The sequence below is a fragment of the Mauremys reevesii genome, linkage group 1 (assembly GCF_016161935.1).
Source record: "Mauremys reevesii isolate NIE-2019 linkage group 1, ASM1616193v1, whole genome shotgun sequence".
In the NCBI taxonomy this organism is placed as follows: Eukaryota; Metazoa; Chordata; order Testudines; family Geoemydidae; genus Mauremys; species Mauremys reevesii.
In genome coordinates, this window is record NC_052623.1 from 38,429,239 (window position 1) to 38,454,353 (window position 25,115).

General features: G+C 39.7%; 1 protein-coding gene and 1 pseudogene across 1 annotated transcript; both read right to left on the bottom strand.

Moving 5' to 3' along the window:
* Nucleotides 1-389: 389 nt before the first annotated feature.
* Nucleotides 390-8,554, bottom strand: MMP13 (matrix metallopeptidase 13). Its single transcript, XM_039519886.1, has 10 exons — nucleotides 8,394-8,554; nucleotides 8,057-8,298; nucleotides 7,012-7,160; nucleotides 6,789-6,914; nucleotides 5,404-5,565; nucleotides 4,659-4,776; nucleotides 3,673-3,806; nucleotides 3,150-3,309; nucleotides 2,501-2,604; nucleotides 390-1,546 (listed from the first exon to the last, which is right to left on the bottom strand). The coding sequence occupies exons 1-10, from the start codon at nucleotides 8,514-8,516 to the stop codon at nucleotides 1,446-1,448; spliced, it is 1,419 nt and encodes a 472-aa protein (XP_039375820.1). The 5' UTR covers nucleotides 8,517-8,554; the 3' UTR covers nucleotides 390-1,445.
* An 8,496-nt stretch (nucleotides 8,555-17,050) lies between these two features.
* On the bottom strand, nucleotides 17,051-23,325 carry LOC120403304 (annotated as a pseudogene).
* Nucleotides 23,326-25,115: the final 1,790 nt, after the last annotated feature.

Sequence of the window (25,115 nt, forward strand, 5' to 3'; positions counted from 1 at the left end):
TCCACTTTACTGCAGCTCTGTAACCATATGGGAACCAATCCTGTCTGTGTTCTGTGCACATCCAAAATTCCTGCTGAATGACCTGCCCTGGGAGCAAGTTACCAGTGACCCAGGGCTGGGGTGGAAGGAGGGTGCTGGTGAGTGCGGGGAGAGCCCAGGGCTGGGGCAGCAGGAGGTGTGTGGGTGGGGGGGAAAGGGGGAGCCCAGAACTGGGGCAGCATGGGGCGTGGGGGGGAGAGCCCAGGGCTGGGGTGGGGTCAGCCAAATTTTTTTTGCTTGGGGTGGCAAAAAACCTAGAGCCGGCCCTGTTCATAATGGTGAGGTTGTACTGTAGTTCTCTTTTGCCTTTTTGACATGCACTAGTCCATATTACTGAATAAGACTCAAAATTCACTTTAATTCATTTAGTTTATTTGATACCTTTTAAAGTTGAAAAGTAAACATAGTCATGCATTGTTTGTGTTGACTAAAGAAACAGTGGATTCATAAGGCACTGGAACAATTGAAATAAATATAAAATGGATTAAAAACTTTGACTTTAAAACACCAAAAGATATAATTTTAACATTTTGAAATGGATAGTCAGATTGTCAGCTGTTGTAAATCGGCATCACTCCAATGAACATCAGTGGAGCTGTGTCAGTTTACAGCAGGGGTGAATCAAGCCTGGAGTGCACTCAATTGATCTATATTAGAGCTAGATTGCAGCCTCCTTCCCTGAGTATCTCATAACTCTTGGTGTTTGCCATCTCTTCCTGGTTTCTACAGTGTCATTCAGGCTAATGGTTTCCTCTGAGCCTGGTTTAGGCACCTTGCTGTTTCGCCATCCTCACTCTGGCTTGTTGTAAAGATGCCACGGTTAGTGGTTTCCATGGGGACACGCCAGTATGAAAACATTTTCACATTCCATAACTCCAATATCTCAAGCTGGTGTCTCCACACTCCTGGTATCAATCCTGCTGTCCTGACCCATTCTTTACACGTATGAAATCCCAATGATCTAATGGAATTTTTCCTAAGGTAAGGGCTGCAAAATTAGCCCTAATTACTTAAATGGCAGTCACCACTGGTCTGCTCCTGAGAAGTGCCAAGAACCTCTTGCAAGATGCTAAATACCCTCAAATTATTAGAGTTGTTTGTCCTTGCAATCTCACAGAATGCATTCAGCATCTTGAAGGGGGATTTGGTTTGGTTCTGCATTGATTTTAAATGGTCTAATGTCCCTTGAAATGCTAATCATTTTCTTCTCTCTCTTCCTATTAAATTAATTCAGTTCCAGACTGACATAAGCTATATAGTTCCCATATATACAGTATAGATTTGGTGGTAGATAAACAGAGTTTCTTCACAGAATCATTCTCTATAAATCCCTATTCCCTCAATAATATTTCCATTTGCTATAGGCTGTTCTACAGCCTGCAGCATGGTACCCAAGTAGAAAGCAATTAACACCAAAACATGGAGTTAGTTTTCAAGACACGAACAATTCTTTTACTCCAGATGCTATATTGAAACTGCAGTGGTCCGTTGAAAAAGTAGATGTAACCTATGGGGAAAAGACTTGTTAAAAGGAATTGCAATCAGAAATGAATATCATTTGGGGGTTAATTAAAAGTATTGTTTCAAATAAAAATAAATCCTGGATTTTCAGACTAAGTCTATTCAGTAGAATGATTTGCTATTTGAAACTCTGAGATAATTTTTCAAATTGGCCTCATTCTGGCTCTTAAATTGGTCCAAGCGGTCAATATTTTAGATGCTCAGAAACTCAGTTCTTCTCTTTTTACATAGCATATGTCTATGAAAATCATGTGGTTACTCATTTATTTAATTCCCTGATTTTCAAATGCTATTTAGAGACGATATAGTCTGGTCTCAGAGACATGGACACATTGTGTAAAGTTCTGATGCTGAGTTCTGACCAGGTTCTACCAGAGACCTATTGAGTGGTTCTGGAAAAGATACTTCACCTTCCTTTCTAAGTTTCCCTCCTACAAAATCCTAAAACCTGCCCACCAAACTCACTCTTTTGAATATGTAAAGCACTGTACAATTAAAAAGGAAGAAAACAATTTAAAATCTCAGGAAATAATACATGGTGATTACAGCTGGCTGAAAATTTTCAAATGGAACACTTTTCCATCAGAAAATGTTGAATGACTATCACAAGAACATATTGATTGCATGGAAAATTTTGACAAAATCATTGACACATTTCCTTTCTACAAGATCAATGTGCTTTGATTCAACTTTATCAGTTTGATTTTTATATATTATGTTACTTGAAATTTAATATTTCTATACGATCAAAATGAAATATTTTTAAACAAAATGGGATAAGGTTGTTTCAAAATTTCCAAAAAGAATTTTTTTCAGAAATTTAATTTCATAGGAAAATTTCAACTTTTTGTTTTGATTTGGGATGGAAGGAAATTTGTAAATGCTGGAAATTCTGAATTTGAACCAGTTCTAATGATAGTAATGAAAGGGAAAAAAATACCATTTTTTTGGTAGACTGCATCCACTCTATTGCCAATTCCTGGGAATTCTTCCTCTATCAGTCTGGGGTAGCCTTTTTCCATAACTTGGTTTTCTTCATCATAGCTATGTTAAACATGGAAAAAAATACAAATTCAATTAACTTGCATGACTTGCAATCTGACAAATGTCCTATCACCTTTAGGTACCTTGTTCAAAGATACCCAAGTTGTGAGTGGCTGGAAGTCACTAGATTGTCTATGCCAAATGAAATGGTGAGTATGACTTCAATTCTCTAGGCCTCCTTTTACCAGAAACACAACCTCAGCTGGTACAAGAACAATAAAGGTAAATTTTTAAAGGTTGGGTAATAAAGTACAGAATTGAAAGGCTAGATTGTACCTGGATTGTACGTAGGTATATAGGGGTGATGGTGCTGCATGTCTGTCACTGGAGCAGGTAGGCAGAAAGTGTCAGGGGAGAGATGGAACATTGGCTCTAGGCCCAACTCATTGGCCAGCACAAGAAAATTAGAACAAATTGGGCCAAATCTGCTGCTGGTTTAGGGCAGCAGTAACTTGAAATCCTGTGCCACAGAAAATAATTGGCCCTTTTGTATACAATTAAGCTTGGCAGGATTGAAAATAAGAACTAGTAAATCTCTAACATACCTCCAGAACTTGTCTCCAGTAAAAAAGAGAGTCTTGCCAGTGTCTGTAATGTGGACAGCCCCATCTATTGTTTTCATCTCTCTGGGGAATCCCAATTCATATATTTTTTTAGGGTAACCTTCAACTATGTCATAGCCATTCATAGCCCAGAATTTCTTGCCTGTAAATAATGACGACAAAATGTTGATCTTTTATAAGCATCAATGGAAAGGTATGAGAAGAGTAAAACCCAGCAATAATGATTACATTGTTATTATTTGACATTATTAGTTTTATGTGACTTAGATTATATGGGGCCAGATCCTCACCTGGTGTAAAATGAAGCCATTACACCAGATGAGGACCTAACCTTCTAGTCTAAATTCTGCACTCTCTAGTCCATTGAAGATCTTGTAGTGTTGCATGGGGTGAAACCAATGGAAGTTTTGTTTGAGTGAGGACTGTAGGATGTAACCCTAAGTAGCTTTATTAGATGAGAGTGATTAAGATACTTCCACTTTTTTGCCATTTGCAAAAGTCTTACCCCTAAATATGAACACATGATCTTTCATGGGGTTTTCATAGGCAGCGTCAATCTTGTTTGGAAGTTCTGGCCAAAATGACTTAATTAACACCAGTTCTGCGTCAACCATCTGAGGATGTAGGCGCCAGAAGAACCTAATTCAGAAAGAGAAACTTTTTATCATCTTTTTCATGGTATGGCATGGTATTGTTTTCACAGTGTTTCACAAATATTAACTAATTTGGGTTTCTCAGTCTTTTCTATACTATGGAGCACATTTTAATTCAAGGAGAATCTTATAGACCATCATCTCCTCTCCTAGCCATGATGGTTCAGACTACCTAGCTCATTCATAACATAAACACTTTCACAGGAGAGAAAAAACTGATGTTTTGATTTCATTTTGTCCAACTTTTTTCCCTTAAGACGAGAAAGCACAGATAAATGTGGCAGTGCACCATGTAAGATTACTCTGTGCAATGCAATTTTGCACAGAAAATTAAATAATTTCTGAATTTTGGAGAAAATCCAGTGCAATCCCATGAAACGGTAAATATGTCTGCTTGATCATGTGGAGACTGAGCCCCCATTCACACCAGTTTCACATCAATATACTGTAACTGCATTGACTTCCAGGAATTTTTGATTGTCACCAGTGTGAGGGGGAGTCAAGCCCATATTCATGTTATAAAGGCTGCTTAAATGTGATATGCTGTAAAGCCCTTACAGTCATTTCTGTTGATTTCACAACCTATTTTAGTTGTGCTTAGTAAAAGAGATTAACCTCTAAAGGAGAAAGTTAGCAGATTTTTTGGAAGATAGAAAAAGAACTAATCAATTATATTTTCAGAAACAAATGATAAAGTAATGGAAATTAAAAAGGGTTTGGGGCCAGTTTCTTTTCTCAGTTGTACCAAGTGTAGTTCTAGTAGTGAGTTGGCTGGGCCCTATACAGCAAAAGAAGCATATGTGTAAACCACACATTGCATTATTTATTGTTGTCTCACCTGTCCTTGAAGATCACCATTTCTCCTCGAAGTTCTGTTATTGCATCAAGTGACAAATTTTCATCACATTTCTCTGGAGTTTTGGGGTGTTTGGGGTTGGGATCTCTGTCTCCTGCACCTGTAACCATAAATTATAACTTAGCTTTGGCTGCTTTTGTTCTTCTTCTATGTAATATAACTATGTACTAAATGGGACACTGAAGAGTTCACCATTGCCAGAATGAATACAACCATCAAGGACAAACTGTCTGGACTAATTATATTCGCTTTCCCTACTTATTCTTCTTCCGGCAAATCATGTCCCTACATTTTGAGGTTTAGTTACGTTGCAAAGATATTTGTGGCTAAAACTAAATGGGTGCCATTGACACCATGTCTTTAGTGCCTCTCAGAAGATTGCTTCCTCCCAAGGTCTCCCACATAGGCATTTCTATTTCTCCTACTTCATAGTCTTTGATCATCCTCCCATGGAAGACAGCTCAGGGACCTTAAGTCCACTATAGCAGGTAACCAGCTAGCAGCAATCACCTGTGCACTTGATGCAGTTTCTGCCTGATTGTTTAATGTGGGTGTCTTCTGACCCTGAGGACTGGTTCCCAGGATCCAGGGTTTCTATCTTAATTTACCATGGCAGTGACCATTGAGCAATAGGAACACCAACAGCAGATTGCTAACCCTAAGGTAAATTGCAATGCAAAATGTACATTCCAGGATACATGGATAAAATGGCAAAAGGACGACAAACCATAGAGAGCTTGGATCCCTTCCACATCATCGTCAGGAAGCAAGAACCCAGTGTTGCCAATGTAGGTGTAAATAGGAAACATCAGAGCTCCCGGGTCTCTGGAGTGCTCAAGTCCCAAAGAGTGACCAAATTCATGGGCAGCCACAAGAAACAAGTTGTATCCTATAAGAAAGCAAAGCAAAAGCAAAACTATTTCTTAAAACAATATACACATGTATCTGAATGGAGTTTATTGCCTGATCCTCATCACAATGTCTTTTTTGCACTGATGATACAAAACAATGATATAGATCTCTGCATCTTCTAAGAAGTGAACATACATGAAATAATTAACCCTAAATATTATTAACTCCATTTTACAGATGGGGATGCTGAGATACACAGTCCAATCCTGCTGTCTTCATTCAAGACAATGGGAATTTTGTTTGAGTAAGGGCCTAATAGCCTGAGCCCCTTAAACTTTTTCTTACACTAAATTGTATTTGAAAAATGTCCCACTATCACCAACCCTAGTTCAACTCAACCATCTTAGCAATGTTGGAAGTTGTAGGGTGAAACCCTGGTCCAATGAAGTTAATGGAAGTTTTGCCAGGATTCCATCCCTAGTGTAGATAGTCCATTGACCATCAATGCTATTTCCAGCATTGGATCAATTAAATCTGTTCCCAGCAAAGCTAGATGACATGGTGCTGAAAAACAGTGTCTGCAGTTGAAAAAATGTTAGTGACAACTGGATTCATTTTTCAAAAATGGATCCTTGGGCAGACAAGGGCAAATATTTTCAAACTTCATAAAAGTGGCCTGATTTTCAGATATGGTGAGTATCTACAACTCCCACTGGCTCTACTGGGGGTAAAGCCATCTGTTTGATATCCAAGCTGGATACCCTCAAATTGCAAGTGAAACAATGAGATGTTTGAATAGTAAAAAACCCAAACTGCCTTGTTTCTCTGGGTTCATGGGTCATGTGATACATTATTCTGGTGTATTCAGACAACTGACAAGTATTCTAGAAGAGAGTTGCAAATTCCAAGTTTTAACACAAATAATTGTTTTGTCCATAATTCATGCAAGGCATGTATGCTCCTATCTACAATCTGGAATTAAAAACAGCTCCCTGAGACTTCAGTAACCAGACACACAACATGAATAATAAAAAACAAATAGGGAAAAGTCAAAGCAAACTGTTCACAAACAACATATAGGATGAACATTATCCATCCAACGTATCTGGCAAATATTCTGAATAGCAAATACATTTTTTGAAATCAGGATGAGATTGTGAATGATTTGCCATCCAAAAGGGACAACATTCATAACCAATATTATTTAAAACAAATAGTTTATCCAGCTCTAGTTAAAGTGATCTTTAGAACATATGTTACCTCTGGAATCAGTTGACCAGGTTTCATCATCGTCAAAATGGGCATCTCCTCCATAATTTGGTCCAGGAGGAAAAGCATGAGCCAGTAATCCAGAAGGTCCATCAAAGGGATAAAAGTCACCATGTTCTACAAAGCAACATTTAAAATATAGACAGCATTTACATCTATTTTTAAACAGGTGAAAATATAATTAAACTGCCAAAAAGTAATCTTTCTCTGTTACCTTTAGTTCCAAAGGAAATCATGATATCAGCAGTGCCACTACGAATTCTAGTAAAGTTCAGTGGTGTCACTTCAGACCAAACCCTGAATGCCTTTTTGAATGCTCTGTCCACTTCAGCACGTGTCAGATCTCGAGTGTAATTCACAATTCTATCAATCAGATAAAGTATCTTCAATTAACCTTTCCACAGGATCAAGGAACTTTGCAATGAACCTCCATGAAAACCTACTTTTGACTGGGAGACAGCCATTTCTCAAAAGCTATCCCTAAAGTGTACTTATCTCAGAACAAAGAATTGGATTACTAATGTATAGTACTCCAAACATAAAACTATACATTTTCATCTATTAGTGTCATTCAGAAAGATAATGACCTAACAGCTTGGGATTTGTTTGTTCATTTGTTTTGCCATTATTATATGCACTAGAGAAACCCCAGAAAACTAAAAGTATGTTCTTTATTAAGATATTTTGTATAGATAATATGGGACTTTATTCAGTATATTTTACTATAAATATTTTGAAGAGATATGAAATATCTCATGCACCTGACCATTCTGGAGAGACAATACATGATCAAGGGGACATTAAAGAGATACAGTGGTCATTATTACAAAACAATGTTTGTTAACAGCTTACTACATAGCATTATCAGAGATACCACTTTTATCTCCATATTCAATACATAAGGAAAATAGCCCTCTCTCTTTCTCTCTTGTTTACCACTCTTTGGTTTCTGGCAAATAGTGACTTTTTACTGGCATCATTGTATCATATTGTGATAACTGAGTTCATTAAAGAAATTTAGATAGGCCCTGATACAAAGCCCACTAAAGTTAATGGTAAGACTCACATTGACTTCCATGAGCTATAGATCAGGGCCATGTAGATTTTAAAACTGCAACATGAGATTTTTACAAAGTCTGGACTACCCTTTCTTCTTGCTGAGCTTGTCAATCTAATATACAATATAATGGCTGTTGAACAACTATATAGCAGGATAACTTGAAAATACAAAACAATAACACTAAATATTATCATTTTACCTGTATGTTAAATTATTTTTTGACCATTTTAGTTTTCTAGGGAAAAAGTTGTATTCCCCCACATCGGGGACACCACATCTTGGCTGTTGCATCAGCTCATATGTTTCTTCATCTAATGTGCCAGTCACCTCCAGCCCAAAAAATGACTGCATTTCTCGAAGTTTGGCTGCCACTGAGTTGGAATTCTTCTTCCTTATGCCAGCAGGACTGGAACGTAGGTTATAATGTGTCTTTAGATAGCGCTAGGGAAAAAAATAAAATAATATTTCCAGTTTCCAAAGACCAAAGGCAATCAAACAGCCAACCTTAATATGTGAAGACTGATTTTATACTGTACCTCTGCAAACTGGAGGTCTTCCATTGTGAATTCATCACTGTCTTCGTGGGGAATAGGCAGTGTCAAACAATATGACAAGCCCAGCAAGAAAAGGAAGGCAGCTGCAAGGCTTGGATGCATCATGCTGAATTCTTGGGCTCTGAAACTCTGATTTTTAGAGTGTAAATACCTTTACTTTTATAGACCTAAACTGGTGAGTCATCTCTTGTGGACAAGTTAGAACGTCCTTGTCATTGCAAAGTAAACATGCTTACACAGCTGGTTTATTTCTTCATTCCAAGAAGTCCTGGTTTGGGCATCTGTGGTCCCACTAAGGGCTTAGAAACTATATCTTTATATAAACATGCTCTCAGCATATTTACAGATGCTGCAGGAAGTATTGTGAAGAAGCAACTCAGCATTATTTCATTACTTTGCAATAACTTACACTGACCTACTTTTTTGCCTTTGATAGGATAATTACTTTCCTTTTATTTTGTCAAAGTGACACTATATGACAAGCTCTGTGAACAGATGGATTGTCTTAAAGTAAAATAATTGCATTATTTTAATGTCTATCCTAATCCATTAGCATGTCAATTGTTAAGCAAACTTACCATCTTGATTCATAAGACAACAACAATGTGGAGCATATTATATAACTAACATGTTCCTGTTTTGGGGTTTCTTTATTTGTTTTAATTTTTAATCTAAAACTGTAACAGTAATTTTGTTGCTGGAATCGTGATAGTAGTCGGTCTCGGTACAGATCAGAATCATTTACAGACACATTTTCAGAAATGGATTTGGGTTACCCAGATTTTGGCTACCTAGTTGAGATGTACCTGAAAACACAGCAACTGAAAATCAGTATTCACTTTTCAAAATGCTGGCCTTAGAGAAGTGTTTGATCAATGGCAAATATGAGCCTGTAAAATGGCCAGTTCATGGAATCTGACTTCCTTTAAAAACAATAATATAATGTATGTGGGATACTGTCATAGGTCCATTACGCACACAGTTACTGCTGTCATGTGGGCTGTGTAAAAACTTAAATAAATAGATTCTGTTTGTGTACAAAGCATGATAGAAGCATGTGATTATGATAATTTACAAAGCACAAGATGTAGTGAAACTGGTAATATGACAGCAGAGAATGCTACAGAATTTTTTGAGTTTGAGGCAACTCCTTTTCTTCATAAAGTCAACTCAATCTCAGCTCATTCTGCGCTTTGGAAAATACAGACTGGTTACCATCACTGATTCTGTCCATGTCACATTACATTCTTACTTGCCTGTATGCCAGATCAAGGTTCTCTCATTGTTGAAATTCACCCACCACCTTCATTTAGTCTGATCTTCCATCAGAGACTTTATACTACACAACACGTCTCAGCATAATTCAGCCTATTGATGAAACAGGATCCAGTGAAGCTAAATAGGTAAAAATTCAGCCAGTTTCTCAAATGACAAATAATGTTTTATCAAGAGATGACAAATTGCAAAAGTAGATGAAAGTGGGTGGAATTTTGTGCTGGATTATTTGGCCAAGTTTTTAATTTAACTGCAAGTTTGAACCAGTGCTAAATATAGTCATAGCAATTAGAGATGGAAAACACCTATTAAATCATCTTGTCCATTCGCCTACAAATGCAGGATTTTCCCTTTCTAATATGCTGATGTGAACACTGAAGCGAGACACATATGCCAGAGTATAGTTAAATGTGGAGGCCTCTATTTTTTTAAACTATTAGGCAATGAGAAACACCTCCCTGGACTACCCAGGAGAGCTGTTCTAGTGTGGAATTTAGTTGGGCCCTGGGTTCTACAAACCTTAGGCTGAGTCTAAGGGCAATTCACCTTCTACATGCCCAGGCCTGCCCTGGCAGGCAATCAGAGTCCCAACCCATTCCTCTCCTCCATGCTGGAGCTAGGAGAGATGAGCCATGAAGGCTTACTTCCTTACCATGCAGTGTTGTGCTCTGAGCCCATTGGGTTACAGAGACCTCACATCAGACCCTTTCTTAATGTACCAACCGCACTGGAACTTGCCAACATTGTGACAAATGTAATGTAAAGCCCTAAACCAGACATCCAAGATGCCAGGTGGAATGTGAAAAAATGTCACAGTCATTTCTCAATTTTCCCATATGGGAAAAAAAATCCCTTTCAGATCCTCCATAAAATCTGGTGATCAGTATAGTTCCCAGCAGCCCAAAAACTCCAGAAATAAGGGTGTGAAAGGGTGGTGCTGGAACAAAGCTAAAATGGCTACAAGCCAACAGTGGGCAGAAACAACCTCTGCTTCCTCCCCCAGCCTCTGGAAGTGGGAGCCAGTCAGTCAGTGTGTCCTGACCCCAGTCATCCAACTGCAGTGGGAACAGGTAGGAGAGGCTCAGAGCTCAGACCCAGTTACAGCCAAACCCCTGTCCCAGGGAGGGAGGGGGAAGGGAAATCAAGAGGAGCCAAATTCCCCTTCCTTTCTCCTCTCCCCCACCCCATCACCCACAGGGGAGAGGAAGGCAAGGATTATCTGCACCCTTGCCACTCCATGTCTCTCTAGTTACATGCCCCAGTTAGCAGGTGAGTGTTATCCAGTCCACCTTTAGATCCTTCCACGTGCACTCAGATACTGTGGTGACAGGAAGGTAAATTCTCATCTCTTCTTAAAATACAATTCTACTCTAAGAAGCAACTTTGACAAAATAGGATTGTGGGGTTTCACGTTCTCGTGTTTCATTCATTCCTTGTCAAACTCACTCAGTTTGCCACTAAAAAGATAATTTTTCTGACTGCAACATCTGCAAACTCCCCCTGGGTTGTGACAGTTACACTGTTTTATTTTCCTCTCATGCATCAACATCAGTAATAACTAGCTAAGTTATTTTGCTTTGCTCATCCCCTCTCTCCTGCCCCTTCTCACCTGGCTGTGACTGGCAGCTCAGTTCTGGTGCTCTGCCCATCCCCCTACTCCTCACCTTACACTGATGCATCTCAGGTCATTGCTGCATTCCCACGCAGGCTGCATATCGTATGGCTGGCAACTCAATGCATAGGCAAATCACAGGTAATAACATGGTAAATTCTGGCATATAATCTTTCTAATAATGCATCCAATAATGATTTATACATCTTCTACTTCCTTCCCGCTAAAAAAACCCCCACCCTGAGTCAGTCAATTCTCAATATTGCATTACTGACATATGTGGTATTGCTTTTAACGGGATTAAGTAGTAGTGGAAGATCCTCAGTTAGTATTAATTGCCATAGCTTCACTGACATCAGAAGAGCTATGACAATTAACCCCACCTGAGTATCTGCCTTGTAGTGTTTAAAATAACCTTCCAAAGTAACTCTTTACTAAATTCAATCCCAACTGTTGTGAAGTTCTGAGCATCACTGCTGTGTGCAACACCAGCAAATCTGAGTCCTAAGCAGTCTCAAAGATGTGTGTTAGTATCCAGGAATAATTTAAACTCCTGTGGGTTTAAGATTTAAACTCCTGTGAATCCCAGATGCTCTGAAATTAGCTTCCTCTAACTAAGGGAGTATGTAATAGAACAGCTGGCGTGTTTGTGCACCACTGCCCACTACAGGCTGGAATTAGAAGTGACCCACTGTGTGTGTCAGGCTCTATGCTACTAATATCAACTCTTTTCTTGCTCAGGTGGTAGGAGCAGTGCTTAATTTGTTATGAAAGAGTTGCTGGGGCTCAAACAATTTTTTTACTTTCTTAACTGACATGGCAAGCCTAGAGGTGCCGGGACTATGAACTGTCAAACCTAGAGGTGCCAGGGCTCAGCCCCCGCAAGCCCTAGCACAAATCAAGCATTGGGTAGACGTCTGTGCTTTTGGACTATGCTCATTGTCATAGTGAAGTTCTGAGTGGCCATGGTGTGCAACACGGTGACACCGGCAAATTCCTAGATGGTCACAGAGTAGGGTTACAAGATAGTAAATGTAACAGATTGGGAGAGGAGGTGGGGGGTAATAGGTCCCTGCTTAAGACAAAGCCCCAAATATCAGGACTGTCCCTATAAAATCAGGACATCTGATCACCCTATCATAGAGTTATTACAATAAGTATAGATTGGCTAAGTGATACTTAAAGGTGAGGATGGATAACCACCTACAAACATTTGAAGCTTATAAACATAGTAGGGAGAGTAATTATTCAGGGACAAATGGGCAAAATTAAGAAAAGGGAACAGTGTTAGACTGTAGTATCATTCCCCCAAGGAAATGGTTTGAAGCCCTGAACTTCAACTATTTAGAGTGAGACTAGTCAAAACACCAGTAAATATACTACCAAGGACTGCCCTGCACTAGCAGGAGGTTGGACTAGATAGCCAAAAAGTCCCCTTCCATCTCTAAGTTCTATGATTTAATGAGTATTTTAAAGCTACTGTATTCAGGCTCCCGGGTACCTTGAAGTCCATAATGAAAGCACTCTTCTAAGACTCTGTTTTTAGTGTCTTTTCAATAATTACCCTGAGCCCCCATTGCCCAAAGGCAAAGACATTTTATTTGTAGAAAAAAATTACAGTGGGAATGATTTTTTTTCTATCAAACACCTTAACTTATTCAGACGTGTTAAAAGGCATAAAGTTAAATATAGAAGGAAAAGGGGTAGCTTTTTGAACTTTAAATGTTAAAAGAAAATGGAAAAACAATCCACCCAACAGAAGATTCCGCATAATAAATGTTGGTCCTTTTCTATTTAAACGCAATGTCCACAAATGAAAAGAAACTCCAGTAGTTTGGATGGTCTTTGCTGGTGGGTAGAAAGACATACACCAAAGAAAAAGGATAGACTGAAAGGTTGTTTCAGTACGTAATTATTTTATCACAAACACTAAACAAAAATTTCTCAAAACATTAAAATAGAAGTTGATTCATGAAAGATCATTTATAAAAGCCATCTTAAGTGCAGGCGATGGGCTGAATCCTGCATTCTGCGCACACCCAGTTGTTTTCATTAGGGAATTTTGGACATACAAGGAATGCAGGCATGGATTGTATTACTATCATTATTTCTATTACACTCGTGGCACAAAGCCCCAAGAGAGATGCAGGCCTGTTTTGCTAGACACTAATGGGAAAACACTATCTAAATGAAAAAGGCAGACAAGGGGTAGGAGGAACTGGAAATGAGTCATAGAGAGATCACATGACCTAAGATGACAGAGAAATTCTATGACAGAGCTGAGAATTGAACCCACCTCTCCTGAGTCCCAGTCCAGTTCCTTAACCAGAAGCAGCAGTAAAGCATGTTGTTATTAGCTGATGTTTCCAACTGCCAATTATTTGCAGTGATACCAAAGCGGTCTGACAATGTCCGACAGTGTGAAGTATAAAATATGTCATAAACATACATCTACGGGTAGCATAAAATCCCTCTTTTACCCTGTAAAGGGTTAATTCCTCTTTTACCTGTAAAGGGTTAAGAAGCTCAGATAACCTGGGGGCACCTGACCAAAAGGACCAATAAGGGGGAAAGATCCTTTCAAATCTGTGGGGGAAGGTTTTTTGTCTGTGTCTCTGGGAGCCAGCCAGGAAACAGGGCAGGGGGGGAAATACATCTCCCTAGCTATATCTGAACTAAGCATCTAGTCTTGCAGAAATAGTAAGTAATAGCAGAAAATAAATACGTTAAATTACCTTTTGTTTTAGCTTGTGACTTTTCCCTGTGCTAAGAGGGAGGTTTATCCCTGTTTTTGTAACTTTAAAGTTTTGCCTAGAGGGGAGATCCTCTGTGGTTTTGAGTCTTTTGTTATTCTTTAAAGTACTTACCATCCTGATTTTATAGAGGTGATTATTTTACCTTTTCTTTAATTAAAATTCTTCTTTTAAGAACCCAATTGATTTTTCATTGTTCTTAAGATCCAAGGGTTTGGATCTGTGTTCACCTGTACCAATTGGTGAGGATATTATTCTCAAGCCTCCCCCGGAAAGGGGGTGTATGGGCTTGGGGGGATATTTGGAGAAGGTAGGGCTCCAAGTGACCCTCCCTGAATGTTTGGTTAAATCATTTGGTGGTGGCAGCGATACTAAAGCAACAAAGGAATTTGTGCCTTGGGGAAGTTTTAACCTAAGCTGGTAAAAATAAGCTTAGGGGGTCTTTCATGCAGGTCCCCACATCTGTACCCCAGAGTTCAGAGTGGGAAGGAACCTTGACAAGCATGTTGATATTAGCTGATGTTTTCAACTGGCAGTTATTTGCAGTGACACCAAAGCGGTCTGACAATGTCTGATGGTGTGAAGTATAAAATACTATCCACACAGGTTCAGCTGGTAACAGATCACACCACTATTAATGTTAAAAACATCCCGTGAAGAGGGTTGTGAAATAAAGCTTAAGGTGGGTACTGAGTGTCATAGGCCTTGTGCTGGTCCTTTGCACATAGGTAAATTTCACCCAGTACAAACACGTCAGCACAAACCGTGACAGCGACAAACACCTGTCAGGAATGATCTAGTTTTACTTAGACCTGCCTTGAGTGAAGGGGACTGGACTAGATGACCTATTGAGGTCCTTTCCAGTCCTACACCTCTGTGATTCTATGATTTTGCAAGCATGCGAGTCTGCCAAATTGCTGAACGATATGCTAACAACCAATATGCTAACAACAATTTCCGCAATTCTCGTATTTTGGGGTCATATGTAAGGTAAGTGGAATTGATGGTCATTTTCCAGGGAGCTGAGAGGTAGGAGTTTTCATGAAGAATCTTTCCCCCCCCCCCCAGAAAAAGACAGACAGAGAGGAAGAGAGGCGGTGGGATTGATTAACCCCAAACAAGCACTGAAGTGCTAATCATTCAAAAACAAAGACCGTGCCAAGAAAATGGTTTCAAAACAAGTTAAACAAATGAAAATAATTGAAGCTGTGTCATATTTTGATTTATTCCAAACCTTCAGTGTCCAAAATAGCATTAGAAGGCTTTTTTTTTCTGTGACCCTAAGCTGGCAACCAGTGAACTTTAGACAAACAAACAGAAGTGAATAGGACACTTTGTCAACCTCTGCTATAGCAAGTTAACTTTAGAATAGAAACATCTCTAATACTTGGGGCTAGCTCACTATATTGAGTAACACTTTGCTTCCTAACATCCCTGTGTGATAGGAAAGTATTAAAAGGCCTATTTTACAGCTGAGTAAAGTAAGTACTGGAGCAGTTAAATAGCCTGCCCAGGTCACACATAAGGGCTGTGCTCCTGCAACTATACAGGCAGATAGCTGCATCTGTGTCATTTCAGTGGGGCTCCACCCACTTCTGGGAATCCACTTGCAGCACCAGGGCCAAGGAAAGTTGGGAATAGAACCAAGGACTCTTGGGTTCTAGTGTCCTGGTCTAACCACGGCATCCTCATTTCACTTGCAGATGGTTGCCAGGGCTATCTAATAGAGCTGGTTAGGAAACAGTTTTCCTGTCCCTGGAAAACATTTGAGATTTCAAAAAATGTTCCCATCACGAATCAGGACAAAAATTCAATCTCCACAATGTTGGCACGTTGACAAACCATAAACATTTCAGTTTGAATCAATCAAAATGCTTTGTTTTGATCATTTCAAAATGTTTCATTTTTATTTTGGCCATTTTTTATTTTATACAAGTTTTTATTTTTTTACTATAATTAATTCACAGTTCAACACAAGAAGTTGTTTTGAGCTGGGACACCAGAATTTTTCATTCTGAAAATGTCAAAACAGGCTGATTCAACAATTTTGAAACTTTTTTTAAAAAAAATTTTAGTTGAGAAATTCATCAAAACTGACTTTTTCCCATAAACAGTTTTAGTTTTGACAATTTGACTTTAAAACAAAACAAAAGAGGAAAACGGTTCCTCAGAACATTCCTGTCCCATTCTAGTATCTGAGCTACTATAGTTTTTATTTTGCTTCAGCAGTGAATGTATTGTGCTAGCTATGTGGTATCTCTTGGCAATTGTTGACTTTTTAATGGCAATCACAGTACATACATGTAGACTTTGTCATTAAGAACTAGAACCCATAGGACTACTAGTTTGACATGTTCAACTGACTCACTTGTCATGCTTACTGACTGAGAAGTGGGTTAACAGCACAATATGCAGTTTGCACTCAAAATGTGAAGAACACACTTATGGCAGATTGCTTTGATCCATGGAAGAAATAGATGGAAGGAACCTACAAGAAAAGAAAATCAGTTTAAGAATCATCGCAGCCATCATGTTACTTATTCTTTAAGAAGGTAGAACTATTGCTTTCTTTCATTCCAGTAGGTTTTACACTTTACTAGTTTGAACAATGTAGCTACAAATTATCCAATGATCTCTCTGGCTGTCACAATATTGGAAAACAACCATTCTGTAGGCCAGCCAACCTCAGCTCACCCTTCTTCGAAATGGGAAGGAATTGGTTTGGTTTATAGTATTCTTTTAAAAAAAAGGAAAACGAAAAGCCAGAGGATACAGTAATAGTGCAAAACTTAATTTTCTGTATTGTTTTTGAGACTTCTAACACATTACATTTCTATTTTAAAGAATTCTAATATTAACATTAATACAAAAATCTATTTCAACACTATGTTGGTAGCACTAGGCCTCTTTTACATAATTAGAGCTTGTTATGTTTTAATGCACTAATTTCTGTATGTCAGTCTATGGGCACATCCAACCATTATGGCAAAGCATTTTTACTAGCATGAAAATTTACCATTTTCTTGGTATGCTGCATCAATTTTATTTTCAATTCCTGAGAAATCTTTCTCTATTAGTTTTGGATAACCATTTTCCACAGAATGACGTTCATCATAGCTGTAATTAAAATGAACAGGAAAAAACAAATTGAAACAGATTATCTAATTGATGGTGATTCAAAAGTTCTTTTAAGCTGAACAGCTCAGGGTGGAGACATATAGTGGGAAGGAAGGGAAAACCTTGCACATCTAATGCCTGTGCTGTATCTGTTCTGTGGATAAACTGAGGACTTTGATCTCCAAGTCTATGGATTCTACACCTTCCACAAACTCTAAAATAGAGATATTAAATATAGAGCCAGCACTAACCTTGCTGAACCCAGATATTTGGATTGAATTGACAACACAAGCAGGTCACCCAACTTCTTTATCTCCCACCAATACTATACCTCCAGTACTTGTCTCCTACAAAAAACTTGGTCTTTCTAGTCTTTGTATCATGAAATGCAGCATCTACCTTCTGGAGGGCTCTTGGAAATCCAAGTTCATAAATCAGAGGGGTAGCCGTGTTAGTCTGGATCTGTAAAAGCAGCAAAGAGTTCTGTGGCACCTTATAGACTAACAGACGTATTGGAGCATGAGCTTTCATGGGTGAATACCCATGCATCCGATGAAGTGAGTATTCACCCACGAAAGCGCATGCTCCAATACGTCTGTTAGTCTATAAGGTGCCACAGGACTCTTTGCTGCAAGTTCATAAAGTTTCTTGGGGTAGCCTTCAAGTATGACATGTCCTTTTAGAGCCCAAAATTTCTTTCCTGCATGAAGTATTGAAGAAAGGAAAAACACTTTATAAATTTAGTGATACAAAATCAATAGGAGAATTTTCAAAAAAAAAAAAAAAAAGAGGTGAGCATCAAGAGCAACCCCTACACTTTTCTATTCCATCTAAGTTTTTGTATCTCACATATTATTGCAGAATCTGAGCAACTGAGAGAAGCCTGCCAGGGTGGCACATGATTCTGTCCTTTCTCCAACCAACCTCAGGCACTATGGCCATGAACTCCTCTTGATGGGATGCATTCAGATGGTACCAAGGATAAAAATATAAACTCACCTATTTTAATATGAAGAAATTGCCAAAAATAGATTAAGGACACAATCCTGTGGGATCTTGTCCTTAGTCTACTTTTGGCAACTTCTTTGTATTAAAAGAGATGAGCTTGCACTTGTCTAAATTTAAGCCAGTGACTAGTGCCACTGGCATTACGTACATGCATAAGTGTTTGCAGGATTGTGGCCTTAATTAGGACAGCAAAGAATCCTGTGGCACCTTATAGACTAACAGATGTTTTGCAGCATGAGCTTTCGTGGGTGAATACCCACTTCTTCGGATGCAAGCAGTGACTGCTTGCATCCGAAGAAGTGGGTATTCACCCACGAAAGCTCATGCTGCAAAACATCTGTTAGTCTATAAGGTGCCACAGGATTCTTTGCTGCTTCTACAGAACCAGACTAACACGGCTACCCCTCTGATACTTAATTAGGACAGTGGTTTATTCAGGGTAATAGAATTCCTCTACCTCTACCCTCTGCTCCTGTAGTCTCAGAGGTGGGAAGGCTTTGTCTGGACCAGCAGGAGAAAGAAAACCCTTGACCCTTTTAAGGATTGCACCCTCCTTTTTTCCTCCTCTCTTTGTGGGCACTCAGCACTACTTGTGGGTTTGAGGGGTGGAGTAAGGAGGCTCTGTGTCTGATTGGTTGGACAGAAGGGTGCACAGAAATCCTATTGGCTCCCACACCCGCAAGAGGAGGGTTTATAAGCCCTTCTCACTGCCTCAGGGTGCCATTCTGTGCTGGGAAGAAATGCTCCTGTCCCCCTCATGTCCCTTAGGATTAGAGCTTTGGGCTTTGCTATGGATATTCTACTCGTCAGCTTTTCTGGGCTGGGAAGGAATTTTTCCCACATTTTCAGATTGGCCTAGGCAATGTAGGTTTTCTCATCTTCCTCTCAGCAGCACAGGAACAAACATAGTGGGTAGGGTAATGTTGTAAAATTCATTTGTTGCAAGTTAGCAGGTGCTCAATACAGGTGCTTGTTCGATAGTAAGCCTGATTCCCTGAATAACCAGAATTGGAAGTGGATTGGGAAAAGGCATTTCCTAAAGAAGGTGGGGTATGGGGTTGAGCCTCGTAATGTCAAATACAGCAAGAAGACAAACCCCCTCCATCCCCACTCCCTTTGTATGAGGGTGTTGGGGTGCCAGCGGTGTTGTGGGACCACATTAACTGTGTGGAGGGGGAGAAAGCTGATGACAGCCCTCCCCACAGTGATATAGATGACAGAAGGAAGGATAACCTGCACTGGATGAGGTATTGCTGGGTAGTTCCCAGGTGTGTAACATAATAAAGTTGTGGCCTAATTAAACCACATTCCTGGTGTCTTGTCCTTCATTCCTTGCAGAGCCAAAACCTGCCATTGACTTCAGTGGGAGTTGTGAGGTGCACAAGTAATTCAGGATAATGTCAAAAGATTCTACTGAATCACACTAACACTGAAAATTAATGCTATCATCAGTGCAGACTGAAGACAACAGGCTGTCCTTAAAAAAAAAACAAAGCTGGAAAAAAGTAGCTGTTGAAATGAGGGCTACTGTGAATGTTTGTTTTGGGGAATTTTGAGAAACAAGGACAATATTTTGTTAAAGCATTTAAGTAAAGGAAAAAGAATCATTCAAGCCCTGGTTTTTGTTTGCCAGCCACAGTTATTTTGTATGTTCAGCTGCTATTTTGAAAAGAAACTTTCAACTCCATTGTAAAATCTCTTCAGAAAAACATTTTAGGAAGAAAGAAATAGAAATTCTCACAGAACAGCTGGTGCATTAAGTTTTCAATGGAAAAACTACAAGCAAGTAGGAAACTTACCATTTAGGATTTCAATTACTGGTAAATTATTGCCCAAATGAGGATTTAAGAAAACTCCTATTGCTGCCTGTAGAGTGAATGTTTTCAGCCTGCAGAGATGATCTTTATCACAGGTGGCATACAAATAAGTATCTGATATTTCTCTATCACAGTGAGGAATTGTGTTGAATGTTTATTTACTTTTTCAAAAGTTCAGTCCTTCACATCTTGAAAATAAGTTATTGATCATTTGTATACAAACTACATAGCTAATTTTCCAAGTCAAGAAGGACTATACACATCTAAGCAGAGACCCAAGCATTGGGAAAATCATTCATATGATTATTATTTGTTGTTTTTTATGTAGCACCTAACCTTCAGTCATGGACCACTGTGCTAGGAACTGTACAAATATTTAACAAAGAGACAGTCCCTGCTCTGAATGGCCACATTTACACTTTGGATGGTTACATGAATGCAATATACGTAAAATAAAATGGAATTCTAGTCTGAAGGCAACAAGAGGAAAGTTACTTACCTCTAAACATCAACACAAGATCTTGCCCGGTCGTTCGTAAGCTGCATCAATCTGGTTTGGAAGATCAGGCCAAACTGAATTAATAACAGGTGCATTTTCTCCTGTCAGCTGAGAGGTTTGATGAGAGAAAAATCTAATTTAAAAAGCAAAAATATATACATATATTGATATTCATTTATTTATGTAAATGATCTTCAGATTAAAGAGGGAAAAGATAGTGGAAGATGTATGCAGAGAATGCAAAGGAGCTTGATACTAGGAATTACTAACATGATGCCAGGGATAGGTTAAGAGTAAGGAATGTCCTGTGGAATGACAATAACTAGCACTGTGAGAACATTTCCAAGTTCTCTTCATGAGGGGTTTGTGACTATTTTGTGACCATTCATGAACTAGTCTGAATGTGTTTGTTGGCTCTGAAGCTTATAAAGTTTGGGTATGAATGAACCCAGTTTTCCCAGGCTTGAATGTCATTGCGAGCCAAGGTTCAATGGGTTCTTGCATGTTCACACTGGTTTTGCTGGTTCATCCAGAACCAGAAGCAGGAATGGTGACCACACTGAGAGAATGTCATGTGACCTTCCTCATGTGACTTCTCTTAGTAAACAAAGCTCAAACTCAAAATTCATTGATGAACAACAGCCCAAGTGTATCAGTAGCTCTCCAGTTGGGGCCAAATTTGGCACCTAGTTTTTGGTGAACAACTCATGAAAAGTAAAACGTTCTGATTTACAAATGCAGGTCAAATTTCAACTAATGTTAATGCTGAATAGGTCAGTCTGATTAAGGCCGCTAGGTCCATTGTACAAAAAAATAACAAAATAATGATTCAAGCATTTTGCACAGGTCCACTTTAATGCTATAAAGTACCATGCACACCGACAGGATAATGCTAGTGCAGTTAATGGATTCTGCAATATGTAAATAAAAGTTATAGAAAGGTACATTTCCTTCATTCTTCCTTCCCTCTCTTCTTTTACACTCAACACAAAAATAGGTGCAGAGGTGCAATAATAAATGGCAGTACTTTGAGGATAAAGTTTGGAAGGCTTTGTTCCCTGCATGGTTCCTCAGTAGGATGCGCTCACCATCTCCTGTTTTGTGGCCTTAAAAGTAACTAAGCGGATAGCTGTGGAATGAAATTCAAATGGTAGGGGTGAATTTCATTGGCATTATTTACATGTCCTTAATTGATTACACACGTTATAGTTAGTATGGCAACACCCATTTTTTCATGTTCTCTGTGTATATATATATCTTCCTACTGTGTTTTCTACTGCATGCATCCAATGAAGTGGGTTTTAGCCCATGAAACCTTATGCTCAAATAAATTTGTTAGTCTCTAAGGTGCCACAAGTACTCCTCATTCTTTTTGCTGATCCAGACTAACACGGCTACCACTCTGAAACCTTTTCCCCCATGTATCTCTGTAATGGCATCTGCTGAGAAGTTCGGATCACATCTCTCTGGGGCTTTGGCATTCACAGTTCTTTCTTCTGGACTTGCAAATATTGAGATGTGACGTTGTTCACTCAGCCGTTACCTCTGGCCCAGCAGACACAGTGCTTCTGTTTCATTTCTGTGATCAAGACCATCTGCTGGTAAACAGGATTAGTTGGGGAGGTTAACGTGCCACAGAGAAATAGTTTGGAATGATGTTGGTAGGCAGACATGACAGAAACTGGAAAAACAACATGAGCTTCCTCAGAAATGCTAGTTAACTTTCACACAATACCATAAAGAGCTTGGATGCCTTCCACATCGTCTTCAGGAAGAACAAAGTCCCTAGTTCCAGTGTAGGTGTAAAGAGGGTACATTAGAGCTTCGCGATTGCTGGAGTGGTCTAGTCCCAAAGCATGGCCAATCTCATGAGCAGCAACTGTAAACAGATTAAAGGCTGCAAAACAACAAAGCCAAATCAGAATTAGCCAAAGCAATTCAGTTTACAGTCTATACTACAAAAGTGGCTGGGAGTGTCACTGGCTTTCACTGAATTAGATGTGTGTCCCAGACCCTCCCATCAAAGCACACATACACCCATGCTGAAACACTCCCTCTTTCATAATGGACCCATGAACAAAAACTCTCCCTTTAATTGGCACATAAATGACTTCCACACTCCTCGGTGCTCCTAGATGGGCTCTCTCCAAGATTCCCTGAAAGAGGGTCCTGACACCTTCCTCACTTTCTCCTTATTGGGATATTTATGCTGCTCTTTTTTTTCTTTCTTATGCTGTTTCTCCAGGAGACCAGGCAGCACCAGTGCAGTGCACATCAGAACATTGAATTAACAGACCCAACAGAACATAAGAACAGCCATACTGGGTCAGATCAAAGTTCCATCTAGCCCAGTAGCCTGTCTTCCAACAGTAACTAAAGCCAGGTGCCTCAGAGGGAATGAACAGAACAGGAATCATCAAGTGATCCATACCCTGTTGCTCATTCCCAGCATCTGGCAAACAGAGGCTAGGGACACCATCCCTACTCATCCTGGCTAATTGTCATTGATGGACCTAAAAACAGCTGATGAGATTAATGCAATAGGCCAAGTTCTAACATGACATGTAACCAGGTCAAACCACTCCTGAGTGCTGCAGGGTCTAAATCAAAGCAGATTGTAGCCCATAGAATTTTAAAACACTAATAGCAACTTCCCACAGTCACCTTTTGTTTCAAAAGAGATCATGATGTCAGCAGTGCCAAAGGAGAGTCTGAAGAAGTTAAGAGGAGTCACATCAGTCCAGATTTTGAATGCCTCCTGGATTGCTTGGTCCACCTCTTCCTGGGTCAGATCAGGAGTGTAATTCACAATTCTGTTCATTAGCACATGCATGGGTTAGAAAACCTTTCTGTCTACTCATGGCAGAATATTTGAAATGAGTGAGATGCATGGCCTCACATTTTTTCTGATGCTTGTCCTAAAGTGTAAATATGTCCTGAATAAAGGTCACACTGCAAGGAATGTTTACAAGTATAATAAAACCTTTGCTGTCTCTTTGTTTTGCTTCATAGCAAAATTATTTATTAAACGTATTTAAGGCTGATGAAGAAAGTACTGACTATTAAAAACAGCTGTGATATCATTTAACAACAAGACTATTCAAATTCCAGACATAGATAAATGTTAGAAATAGAACTTCTTGTAGAAAAAACATTGAGGGAGTAGGGAGAGGGAAGATTTGCTAAAATAAATAAATAAATAAATAAAAGATGTAAACCAGAGGTGAAAGTAAGCCAGTCTGGTTCAGTATGGTGTACCAGGAAGAGCCGGTTCGCCGTGCTGGACTGACCCGGCTTCTCTGGGGGCGATTTAAAGGGCCCAGGGCTCCAGCCACTGTGGGGAGCCCTGGGCCCTTTAAATCACCGCTGGAGCTCCAGCAGCTGGGCTTGGGCGAAAATGTAAAGGGCCCGGAGCTCCATCCCCTGCAGGGAGCCCCGGGCCCTTTAAAGCACCACCTGAGCCCCACTGCTGGAGTTCCAGCAGCACTTTAAAGGGCCCAGGGCTCCCCGCAGCAGCTAGAGCCTCTGGCCCTTTAAATCGCTGCCGGATCCCTCTGGCTCCTGCAGCCGGGATCGGGCGGAGACTTAAAGGGCCCAATGCTCCCCACAGTGGCAGGAGCACCAGGCCCTTTAAATCCCTGTCCAAGCCCTGCCGCCCCAGGGTAGCAGTGGCCAGAGCCCCGGGCCCTTTAATTCACCCCGGGGCTCCGAGCCGCCTCTGCAGCTGGTAGCTCCAGGGTGATTTAAAGGCCCTGGGGCTCCCAGCCACAGCCGGAGCCCCAAGGCCTTTAAATCTTGAAAGGCCCCACCTCTTCCGGTTGAGGCCACGCCCCGCTTAGCACTCCAGAGTACTGGTAAGTCCTTTAAGTTACTTTCACCCCTGATGAAAACCAAAATCTTTTAGTTTTGTTAAAGATTTTTAACAAAAAAAAAAAATTAAGGAAAAAATGGAGAGTTTCTGTGAAAATTTTGTTGCTCCAAAATAGCTATAAATTAAAAATTTCTGAATGAAACGTGTTGAACAGTTCCAGGTAGACACCATAACATACATCTATTTCCCTCTCCTCCTGTCCTGGAGGAAAAAGTGTTGTGTCTATGCAATAAGTTAGTCCACGCTGCTTTCCAGTGACAGAAGACCCAATTCTGCTCTCCTTGCTCAAAGTAAGTAGAACCTTAGGCCAAATAATGTACATCACATATAATTATTTGACAATCAATGGGGTGGTCTTTCAGCTCCCCCCACTTTTTTAAAATTAAAGTCAGTTCTGCTCAGTAAATACAATACCTATGTATCAAAGACATGTTAGCAATCCGAATACCACAAAGTCAACTTTGACATTTTCAACCCAAAGAAGCCCAAACTGAATTAATCTGGCAACATTTACCATCTAAAAATTAATCCCCCATCTCTAAAATTTGCCCAACTTCATCACCTTAACCAAAACCTATTACGCATTTTTGTGCTTGGACTTTGTCAATCATTTTAATATATGTATGTACGGCACCTAGCACAATGGGGCCCTGAACTCACCTTTTGGCGCTCCCATAATACAAATAATACTAATGCATAATATAAACTGAGATCAGTGGTCTTCAAAGGGACTCTTGCATGTAGTGAACAAA